At 50.2% G+C, this 23,936-nt stretch overlaps 1 protein-coding gene across 1 annotated transcript in view; it reads left to right on the top strand.

The window, feature by feature from the left end:
* The window catches only part of INTS3 (integrator complex subunit 3), a 37,932-nt gene that overhangs the window by 508 nt on the left and 13,488 nt on the right, over positions 1-23,936 (top strand). The window contains exons 2-13 of the mRNA XM_077192024.1: positions 495-578; positions 2,719-2,802; positions 4,690-4,803; positions 8,271-8,355; positions 10,784-10,850; positions 12,901-13,045; positions 15,437-15,566; positions 16,792-16,889; positions 19,020-19,211; positions 20,580-20,667; positions 21,974-22,053; positions 23,741-23,832. Coding sequence (XP_077048139.1) covers positions 495-578; positions 2,719-2,802; positions 4,690-4,803; positions 8,271-8,355; positions 10,784-10,850; positions 12,901-13,045; positions 15,437-15,566; positions 16,792-16,889; positions 19,020-19,211; positions 20,580-20,667; positions 21,974-22,053; positions 23,741-23,832 — 1,259 coding nt within the window. The remainder of the gene's footprint in view (positions 1-494; positions 579-2,718; positions 2,803-4,689; positions 4,804-8,270; positions 8,356-10,783; positions 10,851-12,900; positions 13,046-15,436; positions 15,567-16,791; positions 16,890-19,019; positions 19,212-20,579; positions 20,668-21,973; positions 22,054-23,740; positions 23,833-23,936) is intronic.

Below are 23,936 nucleotides of genomic sequence, written 5' to 3'. Positions count from 1 at the left end.
ATGCTCCTGGTCCAAAATTCTCCCAAAATTGCTCAAAATCCCCAAAATTTCCCCAAAATGCCCCCCCCCCCCATTTCCCCCCACTTTTTCCTCAGCTTTCCTCAATTTTCCCCCCATTTTCCCCCAGTTTCTCCCCTGTTTCCCCCATTTTTCTCAGTTTTCCCCCCATTCCCGTTTTTCCCGGTTGTCCTCTGTTTTCCCCATTTTTTCTCCGTTTTTCCCTGGTTTTCCCCTATTTTTCCTCCGTCTTTCCCCATTTTTCGTCCGGTTTTTCCCCATTCTTTCCTCTGTTTTCCCCCAGTTTTTCCTCCATTTTTGTCCATTTGCCCCCCTTTTTCCCATTTTCCCCCCATTTTTCCCCACTCTTCCTCCATTTTTCCCCCCACTTTCCCCCCCTGTTTTTCCTCCATTTTTCTTCCTTTTTTCTCCCCGTTTTTCCCCATTTTCTTTCCCCCCGTTTTTCTCATTTTCCCCCTGTTTTGCCCCATTCCCAGCGTCTGGAGCGCTGCGTTGGCATCGTCACCTCTCTGACCAGCGGGCTCTCGGAGCGCGAGGCCAACGACGCCCTCAACGCCCACGTGAGTTGGGAAACGGGGATTTTATCCTGGGAAATTGGGGATTTTATCCTGGAAAATGGGGGATTTTATCCTGGGAAATTGGGGATTCCATCCTGGGAAATTGGGGATTTTATCCTGGGAAATTGGGGATTTTTTCCTGGGAAAATTGGGGATTCCGTCCTGGGAAATTGGGGATTTTATCCTGGAAAATTGGGGATTCCGTCCTGGGAAATTGGGGATTCCATCCTGGGAAATTTGGGATTCCATCCTGGGAAATTGGGGATTTTATCCTGGGAAATTGGGGATTTCCTCCTGGGAAATTGGGGATTCTGTCCTGGGAAATTGGGGATTTTATCCTGGGAAAATTGGGGATTTTATCCTGGGAAACTGGGGATTCCATCCTGGAAAATTGGGGATTCCATCCTTGGAAAATTGGGGATTCCATCCTGGGAAATTGGGGATTTTATCCTGGGAAACTGGGGATTCCATCCTGGGAAATTGGGGATTCCATCCTGGGAAATTGGGGACTTTATCCTGGGGAAAATGGGAATTCCATCCTGGGAAATTTGGGGATTTTATCCTGGGAAATTGGGGATTTTATCCTGGGAAATTTGGGGATTTTATCCTGGGAAAATTGGGGATTTTATCCTGGGAAATTGGGGATTTTATCCTGGGAAATTGGGGATTCCATCCTGGGAAATTGGGAATTCCATCCTGGGAAATTTGGGATTTTATCCTGGGAAATTGGGGATTTTATCCTGGGAAAATTGGGGATTTTATCCTGGGGAAAATGGGAATTCCATCCTGGGAAATTTGGGGATTTTATCCTGGGAAATTGGGGATTTTATCCTGGAAAATGGGGGATTTTATCCTGGGAAATTGGGGATTTTATATTGGGAAAATTGGGGATTTTATCCTGGGAAATTGGGGATTTCATCCTGGGAAATTGGGGATTCCGTCCTGGGAAAATTGGGGATTTCATCCTGGAAAATGCGGGATTCCGTCCTGGAAGATTGGGGATTTTATCCTGGGAAATTTGGGATTCCATCCTGGGAAATTGGGGATTTTATCCTGGGAAATTGGGGATTTTATCCTGGGAAATTTGGGGATTTTATCCTGGGAAATTGGGGATTTTATCCTGGGAAACTGGGGATTCCATCCTGGGAAATTGGGGATTCCATCCTGGAAAATTGGGGATTTTATCCTGGGAAATTGGGGATTTTATCCTGGGAAAATTGGGGATTCCATCCTGGGAAATTGGGGATTCCGTCCTGGAAAATTGGGGATTCCATCCTGGAAAATTGGGGATTCCATCTTGGAAAATTGGGGATTTTATCCTGGAAAATTGGGGATTCCGTCCTGGGAAATTGGGGATTTTATCCTGGGAAATTGGGGATTTTATCCTGGGAAATGCAGGATTCCGTCCTGGGAAATTGGGGATTCCATCCTGGGAAATTGGGGATTCCATCCTGGGAAATTGGGGGATTTTATCCTGGGAAAATTGGGGATTCCATGCTGGGAAATGGGATTTCCATTATGGAAAATGGGAATTCCCTGCTGGGTATTGAGAATTCCGTGCTGGAAACTGGGTATTCCCTCTGGGAATGGGGAATTTCCTCATGAGAACTGGGAATTCCTGCTGGAGAATGGGAATTCCCTCTTGGAAACTGGGATCCCCTTCTGGAAACAGGTTTGGGAACTGGGATTTGGGAACAGGGAATTGGGATTTAGGAATTGGGATTTGGGAACAGGGAATGGGAATTGGGGAATTGGGATTTGGGATTAAGGAATTGGGAGTGGATCTGGAGCCCCTCCCTCCCCTCAGAACTGGCAGAGCCAAATTCCAGTTCCTGATTTCACACCAAATTCCAATTTATCCATCCCCAATTTATTCAACATTCCCAGTTAAAAACAGGGAACAAAGCCTGGAATTTTTATTCCCATAAAATTCCCACGAGAGGGAATGCTGTGGGAAAAACCCCCAAACCCTGGGAGGGATTTTCCACCTTAAAAAAACCCTCAGGAGCTCTGGGACGTCTCAAATTCCTGGGATTTTGGGGTGGGGGGGGAGTGGTTTCCCCTTTTTTCCTTCCCTCCCCTCCAATCCCAGCTGGAATTTTGGGAATTCACCTGGAATTTTGGGAATTTTCTCCCCTCCCAGATCTGCAAAGGGACCCCCCAGCACGAGGAGATCTGCCTGGGGCTCTTCACCCTGGTCCTGACCGAGCCAGCCCAGGCTCAGAAGGTGAGGAAAGAGCTGGAAAAATCTGGGAATTTCCTTTTTTTTGGGGGGAATTATTTGGGGGGAAATTGGGAATTTCCCTGGCTGGAATTCCCTGGAATATTCCAGAATCTCTGTGGGGCAAAAAAAAAAACGGAGCTCAGGCTCCTTCCTATCCCAGGAATTCCTTGGGTTTGGGCCCTGGGACCCCTCCAGACCCCAAAATCTGCACCAGGACCCCCAAACCTTCTCAGGAACCCCAAATCTGCCCCAAGGACCCAGAGCTACCCCTGGGCTGTGTCAGCCGGGCAGGGATGGAGGAATTCAGGGAATTTTCTCTGGTTTTTCCCCCAAAATCCCTGGATTTTCCATCCATTCCCTGCTCAGGATGTGCTTCATAGAATTTCACGTATTTTCCCCAAAAATCCCTGGATTTTCCATCCATTCCCTGCTCAGGATGTGCTTCATAGAATTTCACGTATTTTCCCCAAAACTCCCTGGATTTTCCATCCATTCCTGGGCTATTTTTACCAAAATCCCTGGATTTTCCATAAATTCCCTGCTCAGGATGTGCTTCATAGAATTTCACATATTTTTGCCAAAAATCCCTGAATTTTCCATAAATTCCCTGCTCAGGATGTGTTTTCCATGGAATTTCATGGATTTTCCCCAAAAAACCCTGGATTTTTCCATCTATTCCTGGGCTGGTTTTTTTCCCCAAAATCCACAGATTTTCCATAAATTCCCTGCTCAGGATGTGCTTAATAGAATTTCACATATTTTCACCAAAAATCCCTGGATTTTCCATCCATTCCTGGGCTATTTTTGCCAAAATCCCTGAATTTTCCATAAATTCCCTGCTCAGGATGTGTTTTCCATGGAATTTCATGGATTTTCCCCAAAAATCCCTGGATTTTCCATCCGTTCCTGGGCAATTTTTTTCCCAAAAATCTCTGGATTTTTCCATCTATTCCTGGGCTATTTTTACCAAAATCCCTGGATTTTCCACAAATTCCCTGCTCAGGATGTGTTTCATAGAATTTCACATATTTTTGCCAAAAATCCCTGAATTTTCCATCCATTCCCTGCTCAGGATGTGCTTCATAGAATTTCACATATTTTCACCAAAAATCCCTGGATTTTCCATCCATTCCTGGGCTATTTTTACCAAAATCCCTGGATTTTCCATAAATTCCCTGCTCAGGATGTGCTTCATAGAATTTCACATATTTTTGCCAAAAATCCCTGAATTTTCCATAAATTCCCTGCTCAGGATGTGTTTTCCATGGAATTTCATGGATTTTCCCCAAAAATCCCTGGATTTTCCATCCGTTCCTGGGCAATTTTTTTCCCAAAAAACCCTGGATTTTTCCATCTATTCCTGGGCTGTTTTTTTCCCCCAAAATCCACAGATTTTCCATAAATTCCCTGCTCAAGATGTGTTTCATAGAATTTCACGTATTTTCCCCAAAAATCCCTGGATTTTCCATCCATTCCCTGCTCAGGATGTGTTTCATAGAATTTCATGGATTTTCCCCAAAACTCCCTGGATTTTCCATCCATTCCTGGGCTATTTTTACCAAAATCCCTGGATTTTCCACAAATTCCCTGCTCAGGATGTGCTTAATAGAATTTCACGTATTTTCCCCAAATTCCCTGGATTTTCCATCCATTCCTGGGCTATTTTTACCAAAATCCCTGGATTTTCCATAAATTCCCTGCTCAGGATGTGCTTCATAGAATTTCACATATTTTTGCCAAAAATCCCTGGATTTTCCATCCGTTCCTGGGCAATTTTTTTCCCAAAAAACCCTGGATTTTTCCATCTATTCCTAGGCTGGTTTTTTTCCCCAAAACCCACAGATTTTCCATACATTCCCTATTTTTTCCCCCTGTTTTTTGTCCCCTCAGTGTTACCGGGACCTGGCCCTGGTCAGCAGGGATGGGATGAACATTGTCCTCAACAAGATCAACCACATCCTGATGGAGAAGTACCTGAAGCTGCAGGACACCTGCAGGACCCAGGTCAGGGATCTGCACCTGGCACCTCCTGGCCCACTTGGAATTTCCTGGAATCTCCTGGCCCACCTGGAATCTCCTGTCCCACCCAAAATCTCCTGTCCCATCCAGAATCTCCTGTCCCACCTGGCACTTCCTGTCCCACCCAAAATTTCCTGTCCCATCCAGAATCTCCTGTCCCACCTGGAATTTCCTGGCATCTCCTGTCCCACCTGGACTCTCCTGTCCCACCCAAAATTTCCTGTTCTACCTGGCACCTCCTGGCCCACCTGGAATCTTCTGTCCCACCTGGAATCTTCTGTCCCATCCAAAATCTCCTGGCCCACCTGGAATCTCGTGGCACCTCCTGTTCCACCTGGAATTTCCTGTCCCACCTAAAATCTCCTGTCCCATCCAGAATCTCCTGTCCCACCTGGCACCTCCTGTCCCACCTGGACTCTCCTGTCCCACCCAAAATTTCCTGTCCCATCCAGAATCTCCTGTCCCATCTGGACTCTTCTGTCCATCCTGTCCCATCCAGAATCTCCTGTCCCACCTGGAATTTCCTGGCATCTCCTGTCCCACCTGGCACCTCCTGTCCCACCCAGAATCTTCTGTCCCATCCAAAATCTCCTGGCCCACCTGGAATCTCGTGGCACCTCCTGGCCCACCTGGAATTTCCTGTCCCACCCAAAATCTCCTGTCCCATCCAGAATCTCCTGTCCCACCTGGCACCTCCTGTCCCACCTGGACTCTCCTGTCCCACCCAAAATTTCCTGTCCCATCCAGAATCTCCTGTCCCACCTGGAATTTCCTGTCCCACCCAAAATCTCCTGTCCCACCTGGCACCTCCTGGCCCACCTGGAATTTCCTGTCCCACCCAAAATTTCCTGTCCCATCCAGAATCTCCTGTCCCACCTGGACTCTTCTGTCCATCCTGTCCCACCCAAAATCTCCTGTCCCACCCAGAATCTCCTGTCCCACCTGGAATCTTCTGTCCATCCTGTCCCATCCAGAATCTCCTGTCCCACCTGGAATTTCCTGTCCCACCCAAAATCTCCTGTCCCACCTGGCACCTCCTGGCCCACCTGGAATTTCCTGTCCCATCCAGAATCTCCTGTCCCACCTGGAATTTCCTGTCCCACCCAAAATCTCCTGTTCCATCCAGAATCTCCTGTCCTGCCTGGAATCTTCTGTCCCATCCAAAATCTCCTGTCCCATCCAGCATCTCCTGTCCCACCTGGAATTTCCTGACACCTCCTGGCCCACCTGGACTCTTCTGTCCCACCCAAAATTTCCTGTCCCACCTGGAATCTTCTGTCCCACCTGGACTCTCCTGTCCATCCTGTCCCACCCAAAATCTCCTGTCCCACCTGGAATCTCCTGTCCCATCCAGAATCTCCTGTCCCACCTGGCACCTCCTGGCCCACCTGGAATTTCCTGTCCCACCCAAAATCTCCTGTCCCATCCAGAATCTCCTGTCCTGCCTGGAATCTTCTGTCCCATCCAAAATCTCCTGTCCCATCCAGCATCTCCTGTCCCACCTGGAATTTCCTGACACCTCCTGGCCCACCTGGACTCTTCTGTCCCACCCAAAATCTCCTGTCCCACCTGGAATCTCCTGTCCCATCCAGAATCTCCTGTCCCACCTGGCACCTCCTGTCCCACCTGGACTCTCCTGTCCCACCCAAAATTTCCTGTCCCATCCAGAATCTCCTGTCCCATCTGGACTCTTCTGTCCATCCTGTCCCACCCAGAATCTCCTGTCCCACCCAGAATCTCCTGTCCCACCTGGAATCTTCTGTCCATCCTGTCCCATCCAGAATCTCCTGTCCCACCTGGAATTTCCTGGCATCTCCTGTCCCACCTGGAATCTCCTGTCCCACCCAAAATCTCCTGTCCCACCTGGCACCTCCTGTCCCACCTGGAATCTTCTGTCCCACCCAGAATCTTCTGTCCCATCCAGAATCTCCTGTCCCACCTGGAATCTCGTGGCACCTCCTGGCCCACCTGGAATTTCCTGTCCCACCCAAAATCTCCTGTCCCATCCAGAATCTCCTGTCCCACCTGGCACCTCCTGTCCCACCTGGACTCTCCTGTCCCACCCAAAATTTCCTGTCCCACCCAGAATCTCCTGTCCCACCTGGAATCTTCTGTCCATCCTGTCCCATCCAAAATCTCCTGTCCCACCTGGAATCTTCTGTCCATCCTGTCCCATCCAGAATCTCCTGTCCCACCTGGAATTTCCTGTCCCACCTGGCACCTCCTGGCCCACCTGGAATTTCCTGTCCCACCCAAAATCTCCTGTCCCATCCAGAATCTCCTGTCCTGCCTGGAATCTTCTGTCCCATCCAAAATCTCCTGTCCCATCCAGCATCTCCTGTCCCACCTGGAATTTCCTGGCATCTCCTGGCCCACCTGGACTCTTCTGTCCCACCCAGAATTTCTTGGGCCATCTGGGATCTCCTGTCCCACCCAAAATTTCCTGTCCCACCTGGAATCTTCTGTCCCACCTGGACTCTCCTGTCCCACCTGTCCCACCCAGAATTTCCTGTCCCATCTGGAATTTCCCATCCCACCTGGAATCTCCTGGCACCTCCTGTCCCACCTGGAATTCTCCTGTCCATCCTGTCCCACCCAGCATCTCCTAGAATCTCCTGTCCCACCTGGAATTTTGAGTGTCCTACTCGAAATCTCCTGTCCCACCCAGAGTTTCATGTCCCACCTGGCACCTCCTGTCCAACCTGGACTCTTCTGTCCCACCCAAAATCTCCTGTCCCAAGTGGAATCTCCTGTCCCACCCAAAATCTCCTGTCCCACCTGGAATTTTGAGTGTCCTACTCGAAATCTCCTGTCCCACCTGGAATCTTGTGTCCCACCCAAAATCTCCTGTCCCACCTGGAATTTCCTGTCCCCCCTGCACTTTTCTGTCCCACCCGCAGGGGATGAGCAGAGGGGAGCAGGGAGGGCTCAGGGACCTCCCTGAGGGGTGGGATTGGGGGTTCTTGGGGGTCTCTGACCCCCATTTCCCTGCTCAGCTGCTGTGGGTGGGTGGGATTGGGGGATTGGGGTGGGATTGGGGTGGGTTTAGGGGATCCTGGGGGTCTCTGATCCCGAATTTCCATGTGCAGCTGCTGTGGCTGGGTGGGATTGGGGTTTGGGAGGTCCTGGGGGTCTCTGACCCCCCATTTCCCTGCTCAGCTGCTGTGGCTGGGTGGGATTGGGGGATTGGGGTGGGATTGGGGTCCTGGGGTGGGATTGGGGTCCTGGAGGGTCCTGGGGGTCCCTGACCCCCCATTTTCCTGTGCAGCTGCTGTGGCTGGGTGGGATTGGGGTCCTGGGGTGGGTTTAGGGGATCCTGGGGGTCCCTGACCCCCGTTTCCCTGCTCAGCTGCTGTGGCTGGGTGGGATTGGGGTCCTGGGGTGGGATTGGGGTGGGATTGGGGTGGGTTTAGGGGATCCTGGGGGTCCCTGAGCCCCGTTTCCCTGCTCAGCTGCTGTGGCTGCTGCGGGAGCTGGTGAAGAGCGGCGTGCTGGGAGCTGATGGAGTCTGCATGACCTTCATGAAACAGATTGCAGGTGAGCTGGGAGTGCTGGGAATACTGGGAATGTGAGCTGGGAATGCTGGGAATGGCTGGGAATGGTGGGAATGGGAGCTGGGAATGGTGGGAATCCCCCAAATCTGAGCAGGGAATCCTCAGGATTTGAGCTGGGAATCCTCAGGATTTGAGCTGGGAATGCCCCAGGTCTGAGCTGGGAATCCCTCAGGGTCTGAGCCAGGAATTGCTGGGAATGCCCAGGGTTTGAGCTGGGAATCCTTGGGATCTGAGCCAGGAATTCCTCAGGATCTGAGCAGGGAATCCTTGGGATCTGAGCCAGGAATCCTCAGGATCTGGGCTGGGAAATCCTCAGGATCTGGGCTGGGAATCTTCAGGATTTGAGCTGGGAATACCCCAGGTCTGAGCTGGGAATTCTCAGGGTCTGAGCCAGGAATTGCTGGGAATGCCCAGGGTTTGAGCTGGGAATCCCTCAGGATCTGGGCTGGGAATCCCTGGGATCTGAGCCAGGAATTCCTCAGGATCTGAGCAGGGAATCCCCTGGATCTGGGCTGGGAATCCTCAGGATTTGAACTGGGAATCCCTGAGGATCTGGGCTGGGAATCCTTGGAAACTGAGCCAGGAATTGCTGGGATCTGAGTCAGGAATTGCTGGGAATCCTCGGGATCTGGGCTGGGAAATCCCTCAGGATCTGGGCTGGGAAATCCTCAGGATCTGGGCTGGGAAATCCCTCAGGATCTGAGCTGGGAATTGCTGGGATCTGAGTCAGGAATTGCTGGGAATCCTCAGGATCTGGGCTGGGAAATCCCTCAGGATCTGAGCTGAGAATCCTCAGGATCTGAGCTGGGAAATCCTCGGGATCTGGGCTGGGAATCCTCAGGATCTGAGCTGGGAAATCCTCAGGATCTGGGCTGGGAAATCCTCGGGATCTGAGCTGGGAAATCCTCAGGATCTGGGCTGGGAATTGCTGGGATCTGAGTCAGGAATTGCTGGGAATCCTCGGGATCTGAGCCAGGAATCCCTCAGGATTTGAGCTGGGAAATCCTCAGGATCTGGGCTGGGAATCCTTGGAAACTGAGCCAGGAATTGCTGGGAATCCTCAGGATCTGGGCTGGGAATCCTTGGGATCACCGGGGTGGCAGCTCCCGGGACAGGCAGGGGAGGAGGAGGAGGAGGAGGAGGAGGAGGAGCCGCTCCTTCCTCCATCCATCCCTCGGGAATCCCGGGAACCCCGCCCCGCTCCCGCCTTTCCGGAGCCTCTTCCGTGTTCCCGGGGCTGACGTGCAGGGAGCAGGAATTGTGTCCCTGGAATTCCTGGATGGCTGGGAGATGCCCAGGAGGGAGGGAGAAGTGGGAAAAGCAGCCTTGGAAAAGGAATCCCTGGGAAAGGGAGACTTGGAAAAGGAATCCCTGGGAAAGGGAACCTTGGAAAAGGAATCCCTGGGAAAGGGAGCCCTGGAGAAGGCCCAGTGTCCCCTGGGTAACTCCTCCCCTGCAGGGCCCCTCTGGCTCACACTCCCTGCCCTTCAGGGCCATCCATTGTCTGGACCTGCCACTTCTCCCTGCTTTTCCCTGATTTTCCATGGTTTTCCCTGATTTTCCCAGCTTCTCCCTGGTCTCTGTGGTTTTCCATGGTTTTCCGTAGTTCTCCCTGGTTTTTCCCTGATTTTCCCTGGTTTTCACTGATCTCCATGGTTTTTCCTGTTTTTTCCCTAGTTTTCCCTGATTTTCCATGGTTTTCCCTGGTTCTCCCAGGTTTTCCCTGATTTTCCATGGTTTGCCCTGGTTCTCCCAGCTTCTCCCTGCTCTCTGTGGTTTTCCCTGATTTTCCATAGTTCTCCCTGTTTTTTTTCCCTGGTTTTTCCCCTGGTCTCCCTGGGGAGCCTCCCTGGGATCACAGGGATGGGAGCAGGCAGTGGCCAAATCCAGCTCCCAAATCCCCCTGCTCCTTCCCAGTTCCCAAATCCCAGTTCCCAAATCCCCCTGCTCCTTCCCAGTTCCCAAATCCAGCTCCCAAATCCAGCTCCCAAATCCCCCTGCTCCTTCCCAGCTCCCAAATCCCAGTTCCCAAATCCCCCTGCTCCTTCCCAGTTCCCAAATCCCAGTTCCCAAATCCCAGTTCCCAAATCCCAGCTCCCAAATCCCCCTGCTCCTTCCCAGCTCCCAAATCCAGCTCCCAAATCCCAGCTCCCAAATCCCAGCTCCCAAATCCCCCAATTCCCAAATCCCAGCTCCCAAATCCCCCTGCTCCTTCCCAATTCCCAAATCCCAGCTCCCAAATCCCAGCTCCCAAATCCCAGTTCCCAAATCCCCCTGCTCCACATCCCAGTTCCCAAATCCAGCTCCCAAATCCCAGCTCCCAAATCCCCCTGCTCCTTCCCAATTCCCAAATCCCAGCTCCCAAATCCCCTGCCCCACATCCCAGCTGTTTGTCCCCGATGCTTTTCCAGGTGGGGACGTCACTGCCAAGAACATCTGGCTGGCAGAGAACGTTCTGGAAATCCTGACAGAGCAAAGGTAACCCCTGGGAACAGCCCCTCCCCTGCCCTTCCCACATTCCCAAAGTCCCTAAATCCCCCAAATGCCCCTCAGGGCTGAGGAGCAGGCGTGGCTCTGGCCCAGCATCCCGGGAATGTTTCCTTCCCAAACTTCCTGAGCCACGGGGGGAGCTTTTCCTTTAGGAGCAGCAGCCTGGAGTTGATTGCCCCAAAAAATTTCCTGTGTTTGGGGCAGCTCAGCCCTCTGGGAATTCCATCCCATTGTCCTGGATCCACAGAATTCCAGGGGATTTGGGATTCAGGATTGCCCAGGCAGGGCTGGGAATAGTTTTGCTCCAAGCAATGAATTCCCTAAAATCCCATGGAGCTGCTCCGGCTTTTATCCAGCTGGATTTGTCCTGGGATTGTTTTTTCCTGGGATTTTTTTTTCCTGGGATTGTTTTATTTTTTTCTGGGATTGTTTTGTTTTTTTCTTGGATTGTTTTGTTTTTTCTGGGATTCAGAGCCAGCAGGAGCCACCTGGGACACCCCAGGGCTGGGCTGGATTTTCCAGTGTTTATCAATTCTGTGTTCATCATCAAGATATTTAGCAATTGATATCTGTATCATTTAGAATCTTTAGTATTTAGAATCTTTATTATTTATAATCTTTATTAATTAATACATCTCCCAGTTATTAATTAACACCTTTGCTGGTGCCCTGGGTGATGGTTCCAGGTGACACCAACCCACTCCCACCACTGCTGCTGGCCCATTCCTGGTGTTCCCTTCCCACAAAGATATCATTGAATATCTTTATCATTTATTATCTTTATTCACTAACACATTCGCCAATTAATACATTTATTAATTAATAAATCGATTAATTTGCTAATGATTTAATCACTTTTACTGATGCCCTGGGTGATGGTTCCAGGTGACACCAGCCCTGTCCCCCCTTTGCCACAAGCCCATTCCTGGTGTTCCCTTCCCACAAAGATATCATTTAATATCTTTATCATTTAATATCTTTATTCATTAACACATTCACCAATTAATACATTTATTAATTAATAAATAGATTAATTTGCTAATGATTTAATCACTTTTACTGATGCCCTGGGTGGTGATTCCAGGTGACACCAACCCAGTCCCCCCTTTGCTGCAGGCCCATTCCTGGTGTTCCCTCCCCACACCCCAATCCCACAAAAATATAATTTAATATCTTTATTAATTGACACATTCCCCAGTTAATACGTTTATTAATTAATAAATTAACCAATTTATTTACTATTTAATTACTTTTGCTGATGCCCTGGGCAATGGTTCCAGGTGACACCAACCCAGTCCCCCCTTTGCTCCTTGCCCCATTCCCGGTGTTCCCTTCCTGTACCCTGATCCCACAAAGATATCATTGGATATATTTCTAAGTTATTATCTTCATTAATTAACACATTCCACAATTAATACTCTTATTAATTAATAAATTAATTTATTTCTTAATCATGTAATGGCCTTTTTGGACAGCCTGGGCAATGGTTCCAGGTGACACCAACCCAGTCCCCCTTTGCTCCTTGCCCCATTCCCGGTGTTCCCTTCCTGTACCCTGATCTCACAAAGATATCATTGGATATATTTATAGGTTATTATCTTTATTAATTAACACATTCCACAATTAACATGTATTAATTAATACATTAATTTATTTCTTAATCATGCAATGGCCTTTTTGGACAGCCTGGGCAATGGTTCCAGGTGACACCAACCCAGTCCCCCCTTTGCTCCTTGCCCCATTCCCGGTGTTCCCTTCCTGTACCCTGATCTCACAAAGATATCATTGGATATATTTATAGGTTATTATCTTTATTAATTAACACATTCCACAATTAACATGTATTAATTAATACATTAATTTATTTCTTAATCATGCAATGGCCTTTTTGGACAGCCTGGGCAATGGTTCCAGGTGACACCAACCCCACCCTTGCTGCTCGCGCCATTCCCGGTGTTCCCGCACCCCGATCCCACAGAATGCCCTGGAATTCCCTCTGCCCTGGGGGCTGATTTGGGGTGGATTTGGGGTTTTTCAGGGAGTGGGTGCTGAAGAGCAGCCTGCTGGTGGCCATGGCCGTGTACACCTACCTGAGGCTGATCGTGGATCACCACGGCACGGCCGCGCTGCAGGCGCTGCGCCAGAAGGAGGTGGAGTTCTGTGTGTGCCTGCTGAGGGAGAGGGTGAGTGTGGCTGGGATTGGGATTGGGATTGGGATTGGGATGGGATTGGGATGGGATTGGGATGGGAGTTCTGTGTGTGCCTGCTGAGGGAGAGGGTGAGTGTGTGTGGGATTGGGATTGGGATTGGGGTGGGATTGGGATTGGGATTGGGGTGGGATTGGATTGGGATGGGATTGGGATTGGGGTGGGATTGGGATTGGAGTTCTGTGTGTGCCTGCTGAGGGAGAGGGTGAGTGTGTGTGGGATTGGGATTGGGATTGGGATTGGGATTGGGATTGGGGTGGGATTGGATTGGGATGGGATTGGGCTTGGATTGGGATTGGAGTTCTGTGTGTGCCTGCTGAGGGAGAGGGTGAGTGTGTGGGGGATTGGATTGGGATGGGATTGGGATTGGGATTGGGATGGGATTGGGATTGGGGTTCTGTGTGTGCATGCTCAGGGAGAGGGTGAGTTTATATGGGATTGGATTGGGATGGGATTGGGATTGGGATTGGGATTGGGATTGGATTGGGATTGGAGTTCTGTGTGTGCCTGCTGAGGGAGAGGGTGAGTGTGTGTGGGATTGGGATTGGGATTGGATTGGATTGGGGTTGGGGTTGGATTGGGATTGGGGTTCTGTGTGTACGTGCTGAGGGAGAGGGTGAGTGTGTATGGGATTGGGATTGGGATCCTGCATCCCCCTGCTCCAGGAGCGGGTCAGTGCATGGGGTGGGATTGGGATGGGAATGGGATTGGGATTGGGATTGGGATCCTGCATCCCCCTGCTCCAGGAGCAGGGCAGTGACTGTGGTGTGATCCCATTCCCAGTTTGGCTCTGGCTGGAGCAGGAAAATCCCCCCAGAGCTGGGATCCATCCCAAACCCTCCCGTTCCCCCTCCTCCCCCAGTCCCTGGCTGCATTCCTGGGGGGAAGGTGGCAGATTTATGGGATGTGTGGGATTTATGGGCCGATTGTTTGCTTTGGGAGGGAGAACATTCCAGAAGAGCTGCTGGAATGACCTTCCCTGCCTGTGCCCTGGCCCCAGCCCGGGGCTGCAGCGGGGCCGGGGCCGGGGAGGGAGAGGAGGGAGAATTCTGGAGAATTCTGGAGAATTCTGGAGAATTCTGGAGAATTCTGCCCTCCCTGGTCCCACCCTCTGCTCTGAGAGGGATTTCCTCCCCTTTTCCCAGCTCAGGGATTCTTCCATGGGATTTTCATGGATTCTTTATTGGGATTTTCATGGGATTTTCCCAGTTCAGGGATTCTTTCATGAGATTTTCATGGGATTTTCCCAGTTCAGGGATTCTTCAATGGGATTTTCATGGGATTTTCCCAGTTCAGGGATTGTTCTTTGTGATTTTCCCTCCCTTTTCCTAGTTCATGGATTATTTCATGGGATTTTACCAGTTCATTCATTGTTTCATGGGATTTTCCCTCCCTTTTCCCCAGTTCATGGATTGTTCCATGGGATTTTCCTGGATTGTTTCATGGGATTTTTATGGATTGTTCCATGGGATTTTCATGGGATTTTGATGGATTGTTTCATGGTGTTTCCATGGATTGTTCAATGAGATTTTCATGGATTGTTCAATGGGATTTTCATGGATTGTTCCATGGGATTTTCATGGATTGTTTAATGGGATTTTTATGGATTGTTCCATGGGATTTTCATGGGATTTTGATGGATTGTTTCATGGTGTTTCCATGGATTGTTCAATGGGATTTTCATGGATTGTTCAATGGGATTTTCATGGACTGTTCCATGGGATTTTCATGGCATTTTCATGGATTGTTTCATGGTGTTTCCATGGATTATTTCATGGGATTTTCGTGGGATTTTCCTGGATTATTCCATGGCATTTCCATGGATTGTTTCCCGGATTATTCCATGGCATTTCCATGGATTGTTTCCCGGATTGTTCCATGGCATTTCCATGGATTGTTTCCCGGATTATTCCATGGCATTTCCATGGATTGTTTCCCGGATTGTTCCATGGCGTTTCCATGGCATTTCCATGGATTGTTTCCCGGATTATTCCATGGCGTTTCCATGGATTGTTTCCTGGATTGTTCCATGGCATTTCCATGGCATTTCCATGGATTGTTTCCCGGATTATTCCATGGCATTTCCATGGATTGTTTCCATGGATTATTCCATGGCATTTCCATGGATTGTTTCCCGGATTATTCCATGGCATTTCCATGGATTGTTTCCTGGATTATTCCATGGCATTTCCATGGATTGTTTCCCGGATTATTCCATGGCATTTCCATGGATTGTTTCCCGGATTATTCCATGGCGTTTCCATGGATTGTTTCCCGGATTATTCCATGGCATTTCCATGGATTTTTCCCGGATTATTCCATGGCGTTTCCATGGATTATCCCATGGAATTCCCCCCTTTTCCCCAGTTCATGGACTGTTTCATGATCGGCCGGGACCTGGTGCGGCTGCTGCAGAACGTGGCTCGGATCCCTGAGTTTGAGCAGCTCTGGAAGGACATCCTGCACAACCCGCAGGTGCTCAGCCCCCAGTTCACAGGTACCAGCCTGGGAAATCCCCTCTTTTCCATGAATCTCACAGTTCTCTCTTTCTCCAGGGCTTTTCCAATGCATTTTTTTGTTGCCAGAGTGACAAAACTGCCTTTTGTTTCTTTAAAAAGGAAAGGAGCTTAGGGGTTTCTTTAATTAGGTGAAAATTGCATCTCATAGGGTTAAAGAAATCCACCTTAAACTTTAAAGAATTTCACCTTAAACTGTAAAGAATTTCACCTTAAACTTTAAAGAACTCCACCTTAAACTGTAAAGAATTTCACCTTAAACTGTAAAGAATTTCACCTTAAACTGTAAAGAATTTCACCTTAAACTGTAAAGAATTTCACCTTAAACTGTAAAGAAATCCACCTTAAACTTTAAAGAATTTCACCTTAAACTGTAAAGAATTTCACCTTAAACTGTAAAGAATTTCACCTTAAACTGTAAAGAAATCCACCTTAAACTTTAAAGAATTTCACCTTAAACTTTAAAGAACTTCATCTTATTCCTATATTTATTCACATTCATGATATTCCTATATTTATTCACATTTATGATATTTCTTCATTTATTCACATTCATGATATTCCTATATTTATTCACATTTATGATATTTCTTCATTTATTGACATTAATGATATCCCTATATTTACTTACATTCATGATGCTCCTATATTTATTGACATTGATGATATTCCTACATTTATTTACATTGATTATATTCCTGTATTTATCCCATTAATTATATTTCTATTTATTCACATTCATTATATTCCTGTATTTATTTACATTAATTATATTTCTATATTTATTCACATTCATGGTATTCCTATATTTATGCACATTGATGATATTCCTATATTTATTCATATTCATGATATTCCTATAATTATTTACATTCATTACATTCCTTTATTTATTCACATTAATGATATTCCCATGTTTATTTACATTAATTATATGCCTATATTTATTTACATGGATTATATTCTTATATTTCTTGACTTTCCTGATATTCCTGTATTTAATTACATTAATTATATTTCTATTAATCATTCCCTTGTCTGGGCAACTTCCCAGCATCTTCTGGATGCAGCAATTCCAGGGAAAAATTGGCTTTGAAGCGTTCCCACCCTTTGGAGCCTGGTTAAATCTCCTTTAAACGCCTCAGGGGAACACTCAGGACGTATTTGAGGCTTTTTGCACCCAAATTTCTGCCCCTGTCCCCCCAGGGGTGCTGCAGCTGCTGCAGTCCAGGACCTCCCGCAAGTTCCTGGCGTGTCGCCTGACGCCCGACATGGAGACCAAGCTGCTCTTCATGACCTCGCGGGTAAAACTCCCCCTGGATCCCAAATTCCACCTGGATCCCAAATTCCTGATGGGTTCTGTCCCAAATTCCACCTGGATCCCCAATTCCTGATGGGTTCTGTCCCAAATTCCCCCTGGATCCCAAATTCCTGATGGGTTCTGTCCCGAATTCCACCTGGATTCCCAAATTCCTGATGGGTTCCCAAATTCCTGATGGGTTCTGTCCCGAATTCCACCTGGATTCCCAAATTCCTGATGGGTTCCCAAATTCCTGATGGGTTCTGTCCCAAATTCCACCTGGGTTCTGTCCCAAATTCCACCTGGATCCCCAATTCCTGATGGGTTCTGTCCTGAATTCCACCTGGGTTCCCAAATTCCACCTGGATTCCCAAATTCCCCCTGGATCCCAAATTCCTGATGGGTTCTGTCCCAAATTCCACCTGGATCCCCAATTCCTGATGGGTTCTGTCCCGAATTTCCCCTGGGTTCTGTCCCAAATTCCCCCCTGGATTCCCCAATTCCTGATGGGTTCTGTCCTGAATTCCACCTGGGTTCCCAAATTCCACCTGGATCCCAAAATTCCTGATGGGTTCTGTCCCAAATTCCCCCTGGGTTCTGTCCCAAATTCCACCTGGATCCCCAATTCCTGATGGGTTCTGTCCTGAATTCCACCTGGGTTCCCAAATTCCCCCTGGGTTCCCAAATTCCTGATGGGTTCTGTCCCAAATTCCCCCTGGGTTCCCAAATTCCTGATGGGTTCTGTCCTGATTTCCACCTGGGTTCCCAAATTCCCCCTGGATTCCCAAATTCCCCCTGGATTCCCAAATTCCTGACGGGTTCCCTCCCAACTTCCCCATGGATTCCCTCCCAACTTCCCCATGGATTCCCTCTCAAATTCTCCATGGATTCCATCCCAAATTCCTGATGGGTTCCCTCCCGAATCCCCCCTAGCTCAGGGTCCTGCTTGTCCCCACTGCCAGCCCTGTCCTGTGTGCCCATTTCCAGCCGTGTCCCATGTCCCCATGTCCCTGTCCCATGTCCCCAGGTGTGTCCCCATGTCCCTGTGCCTGTCCCCAGCCATGTCCCCATGTCCCCAGGTGTGTCCCCATGTGCACTTTGTGCAGCAGAAGTGGTACCAGGACTGGTTCCAGAGGCAGTACCAGTCCCCAGCTATGTCCCCATGTCCCATACCTGTCCCCAGGTGTGTCCCCAGCTGTGTCCCCATGTCCCCAGGTGTGTCCCCATGTCCCCAGGTGTGTCCCCATGTCCCTGTGGCTGTCCCCATGTGCACTTTGTGCAGCAGAAGCGGTACCAGGACTGGTTCCAGCAGCAGTACCTGTCCACCCCTGACAGCCAGACCCTGTCCCCAGCCATGTCCCCATGTCCCATACCTGTCCCCAGGTGCGCTTTGGGCAGCAGAAGCGGTACCAGGACTGGTTCCAGAGGCAGTACCTGTCCACCCCTGACAGCCAGACCCTGTCCCCAGCAGTGTCCCCATGTCCCTGTGCCTGTCCCCAGCAGTGTCCCCATGTCCCCATGTCCCTGTGCCTGTCCCCAGCTGTGTCCCCATGTCCCTGTGGCTGTCCCCAGGTGTGTCCCCAGCCGTGTCCCCTGTCCCCAGGTGCGCTTTGGGCAGCAGAAGCGGTACCAGGACTGGTTCCAGCAGCAGTACCTGTCCACCCCTGACAGCCAGACCCTGTCCCCAGCCATGTCCCCATGTCCCATACCTGTCCCCAGGTGTGTCCCCAGCCATGTCCCCTGTCCCCAGGTGCCCCTTGGGCAGCAGAAGCGGTACCAGGACTGGTTCCAGAGGCAGTACTTGTCCACCCCTGACAGCCAGACCCTGTCCCCAGCTATGTCCCCATGTCCCATACCTGTCCCCGGCCACGTCCCCATGTCCCCATGACCCTGTGGCTGTCCCCAGGTGCGCTTTGGGCAGCAGAAGCGGTACCAGGACTGGTTCCAGAGGCAGTACCTGTCCACCCCTGACAGTCAGTCCCTGTCCAATGTCCCATCCATGTCCGTCCCCATGTCCCCATGTCCCTGTGCCTGTCCCCAGCCATGTCCCCATGTCCCATACCTGTCCCCAGCAGTGTCCCCATGTCCCATACCTGTCCCCAGCAGTGTCCCCATGTCCCATGGCTGTCCCCAGGTGCGCTTTGGGCAGCAGAAGCGGTACCAGGACTGGTTCCAGAGGCAGTACCTGTCCACCCCTGACAGTCAGTCCCTGCGCTGTGACCTGATCCGTTACATCTGCGGCGTGGTGCACCCGTCCAACGAGGTGCTGAGCTCGGACATCCTGCCCCGCTGGGCCATCATCGGCTGGCTGCTCACCACCTGCACGGTCAGCACCCCAAAAACGGGGTACAGGGTGGGAGAAACCCCAAAAACGGGGTACAGGGTGGGAGAAACCCCAAAAATGGGGTACAGGGTGGGCTGCTCACCACCTGCATGGTCAGCGCCCCAAAAACGGGCTGGGAGAACCCCAAAATGGGGTACAGGGTGGGCTGGGAGAGCCCAAAAATGGGGTATGGGGTGGAAGAAACCCCAAAAATGGGGGACAGGGTGGGAGAAACCCCAAAAATGGGGTACAGGGTGGGCTGCTCACTACCTGCACGGTCAGCACCCCAAAAATGGGGTACAGGATGGGAGAAACCCCAAAAATGGGGTACAGGGTGGGAGAAACCCCAAAAATGGGGGACAAGATGGGAAAACCCCAAAAATGGGGTACAGGGTGGGCTGCTCACCACCTGCACGGTCAGCACCCCAAAAACGGGTTGGGAGAACCCAAAAATGGGGTACAGGGGGATGAGAGAACCCAAAAATGGGACATGGGGTGGGCTGGAAGCAGGGAGAGCCCAAAAACAGGAGCAGGAACATCCCAAAAGTGGGGCACAGGATGGGCTGGGAATGGGAACACCCCAAAAACAGGAGCAGGAACACCCCAAAAAGGGATGCTGGAGAGTTCTCAGAGGGATTTTGGGTGGCTTGTGGGGGTTTCCCAGCGTTGAGTTTGGTCATGGAGGGATCTCAGGGGTTCTTGGTGGGATCTCAGGGGGTTCTTGGAGGGATCCCAGGGGGTTCTTGGGGGGATCTCAGGGGTTCTTGGTGGGATCTCAGGGGTTCTTGGGGGGATCTCAGGGGGTTCTTGGAGGGATCTCAGGGGGTTCTTGGGGGGATCTCAGGGGTTCTTGGAGGGATCCCAGGGGGTTCTTGGTGGGATCTCAGGGGTTCTTGGGGGATCTCAGGGGTTCTTGGTGGGATCTCAGGGGTTCTTGGTGGGATCCCAGGGGGTTCTTAGTGGGATCTCAGGGGTTCTTGGGGGGATCTCAGGGGGTTCTTGGGGAGATCTCAGGGGTTCTTGGTGGGATCTCAGGGGGTTCTTGGTGGGATCCCAGGGGTTCTTGGTGGGATCTCAGGGGGTCTGGGGGATCTCAGGGGGTCTTGGAGGGATCTCAGGGGGTCTTGGTGGGATCTCAGGGGGTCTGGGGGATCTCAGGGGTTCTTGGAGGGATCTCAGGAGATTCTTGGTGGGATCTCAGGGGTTCATGTGGGATCCCAGGGGTTCTTGGTGGGATCTCAGGGGTTCTTGGGGAGATCTCAGGGGTTCTTGGGGGGGATCCCAGGGGTTCTTGGTGGGATCTCAAGGAATCTTGGTGGGATCTCAGCATGGTGTTCATGGGGTGTTTTGGGGTTTTTTGGTCTCCTGCAGTCGAACGTCGCTGCCTCCAACGCCAAGCTGGCTCTGTTCTATGATTGGCTCTTCTTCAACCCCGAGAAGGACAGCATCATGAACATCGGTGGGTGGGACCTGCCAGGGCTGGGATCCACCTCGGGATGGGATCCTGGGGCTGGGATCCATGGGGGATCCACCTTGGGATGGGATCCTGGGGCTGGGATCCATGGGATCCATGGGGATCCACCTCAGGATGGGATCCTGGGATCCATGGGGATCCATGGGGGATCTGCCTTGGGATGGGATCCATGGGGATCCACCTCGGGATGGGACCCTGGGGTTGGGATCCATGGGGATCCATGGGGGATCTGCCTTGGGATGGGATCCATGGGGATCCATCCTGGGATGGGATCCTGGGGCTGGGATCCATGGGGATCCATGGGGATCCACCTTGGGATGGGATCCTGGGATGGGATCCATGGAGATCCATGGGGATCCACCTTGGGATGGGATCCTGGGATGTTCCTGGGGTGGGATTTGGGGCCATTGTGACCCACGGGCAGCACAGGACCCGCCTGCCCCTCATCCCCTGGATCCCACCCCATGGATCCCATGGATCCCGTGGATCCCATGGATCCAGCCTGTCCTGGTGCCTGGGCAGCCCCCCAGAGCAGGGATTTGGGGCTTTTGGGGTCCAGGAGCAGGGATTTGGGGATTTTGGGTTCCAGGAGCAGGGATTTGGGGATTTTGGGTTCCGGGAGCAGGGATTTGGGGTTTTTGGGTTCCAGGAGCAGGGATTTGGGGTTTTTGGGTTCCAGGAGCAGGGATTTGGGGATTTTGGGTTCCAGGAGCAGGGATTTGATGATTTTGGGTTCCAGGAGCAGGGATTTGGGGATTTTGGGGTCCGGGATTTGGGGATTTTGGGTTCCAGGAGCAGGGATTTGGGGATTTTGGGATCCAGGAGCAGGGATTTGGAGATTTTGGGTTCCAGGAGCAGGGATTTGGGGTTTTTGGGTTCCAGGAGCAGGGATTTGGGGATTTTGGGATCCAGGAGCAGGGATTTGGAGATTTTGGGGTCTGGGAGCAGGGATTTGGGGTTTTTGGGTTCCAGGAGCAGGGATTTGGGGATTTTGGGTTCCAGGAGCAGGGATTTGATGATTTTGGGGTCCAGGAGCAGGGATTTGGGGATTTTGGGGTCCAGGAGCAGGGATTTGGGGTTTTTGGGGTCCAGGAGCAGGGATTTGGGGATTTTGGGTTCCAGGAGCAGGGATTTGATGATTTTGGGGTCCAGGAGCAGGGATTTGGGGATTTTGGGGTCCAGGAGCAGGGATTTGATGATTTTGGGGTCCGGGAGCAGGGATTTGGGGTTTTTGGGGTCCGGGAGCGGGGATTTGGGGTTTTTGGGGTCTCTGACCCCCTGTCTCCCCCAGAACCTGCCATCCTGGTCATGCACCACTCCATGAAACCCCACCCGGCCATCACGGCCACGCTGCTGGACTTCATGTGCAGGGTGAGGAATCCTCCTGCAACCGGGAATTCCAGGCTCCACAAATCCCAAAAAAAAAAAAAAATCCCCCAAAAAAATCTCTTTAAAAATCCCCCAAAAAAATCTCTTTAAAAATCCCCCAAAAAAATCTCAAAAAAAAAAAAAAAAATCTCCAGGGGATTCCAGGGGTGGGGAGAACTGGGAGGGAACTGCCGGGCTCCACAAATCCCCCCCAAAAAAAATCCCCCCCAAAAAGATCCCAAAAAATCCCGAAAAAAATCCCCCCCCCCAAAAAAATTTTAAAAAATTCCCCCCCCAAAAAAAAATCCACCCAAAAATCCCCCCCCAAAAAAATCCCCCAAAAAATCCCAAATTAAAGAGGGATTTTCTCCTTTGTCCCAAATTGAGGAGGGATTTTCTCCTTTACCCCAAATTAAAGAGGGATTTTCTCCTTTATCCCAAATTAATGATGGAATTCCTGATCCAGGGAGGGATCAGAGCATCAGGGAATGATCCAGAATGATCCAGAATGATCCCAGACCAGGGAAGCTGCTGGTTCCAGGAATTGGGAATTAAAGAGGGATTTTCTCCTTTACCCCAAATTAAAGAGGGATTTTCTCCTTTATCCCAAATTAAAGAGGGATTTTCTCCTTTATCCCAAATTAAGGAGGGATTTTCTTCTTTATCCCAAATTAAAGAGGGATTTTCTCCTTTACCCCAAATTAAAGAGGGATTTTCTGCTTTATCCCAAATTAAAGAGGGATTTTCTCCTTTACCCCAAATTAAAGAGGGATTTTCTCCTTTATCCAAATTAAAGAGAGATTTTCTCCTTTACCCCAAATTGAGGAGGGATTTTCTCCTTTACCCCAAATTGAGGAGGGATTTTCTCCTTTATCCCAAATTAAAGAGGGATTTTCTCCTTTATCCCAAATTAATGATGGAATTCCTGATCCAGGGAGGGATCAGAGCATCAGGGAATGATCCAGAATGATCCCAGACCAGGGAAGCTGCTGGTTCCAGGAATTGGGAATTAAAGAGGGATTTTGTCCTTTATCCCAAATTAAAGAGGGATTTTGTCCTTTATCCCAAATTAAAGAGGGATTTTCTCCTTTATCCCAAATTGAGGAGGGATTTTCTCCTTTATCCCAAATTAAAGAGGGATTTTCTCCTTTGTCCCAAATTGAGGAGGGATTTTCTCCTTTATCCCAAATTAAAGAGGGATTTTCTTCTTTACCCCAAATTAATGATGGAATTCCTGATCCAGGGAGGGATCAGAGCATCAGGGAATGATCCAGAATGATCCCAGACCAGGGAAGCTGCTGCTTCCAGGAATTGGGAATTAAAGAGGGATTTTCTCCTTTACCCCAAATTAAAGAGGGATTTTCTCCTTTATCCCAAATTGAGGAGGGATTTTTTCCTTTATCCCAAATTAAAGAGGGATTTTCTCCTTTATCCCAAATTGAGGAGGGATTTTCTCCTTTATCCCAAATTGAGGAGGGATTTTCTCCTTTATCCCAAATTATCCCCAGCACTTGGTGGGAAGAATCCAGAACATTCCTGGAGCTCCCTCCCTCCCTCCCATCCCAAATTCCTGGCAGCAGAACTGAGGAGAAAGTTCTGGAATGTCCCAATTCCTGAGGCTGGGATTCCCCACTCTTGGCAGGGATTTTTTTTCCCTAACATTCCTCTCTCCATCCCTGATCTTTTCCAGATCATTCCCAATTTTTACCCCCCTCTGGAAGCCCACGTCCGGCAGGGAGTGTTCAACTCCCTCACCCACATCGTGGAGAAGCGAGTCCTGGCGTAAGAATTCCCAGATTTTTCCCGTTTTTTTCCTGAATTTCCACAGCTGCTCCCCACCCTGGGCCTGTCTTGGAGCTCTGGAGTTATCCAGGAAAATTTGGGAT

This window comes from Agelaius phoeniceus, chromosome 31 (assembly GCF_051311805.1).
Source record: "Agelaius phoeniceus isolate bAgePho1 chromosome 31, bAgePho1.hap1, whole genome shotgun sequence".
Lineage (NCBI taxonomy): Eukaryota > Metazoa > Chordata > Aves > Passeriformes > Icteridae > Agelaius > Agelaius phoeniceus.
This window is presented reverse-complemented; position numbering and strand designations above follow the sequence as displayed.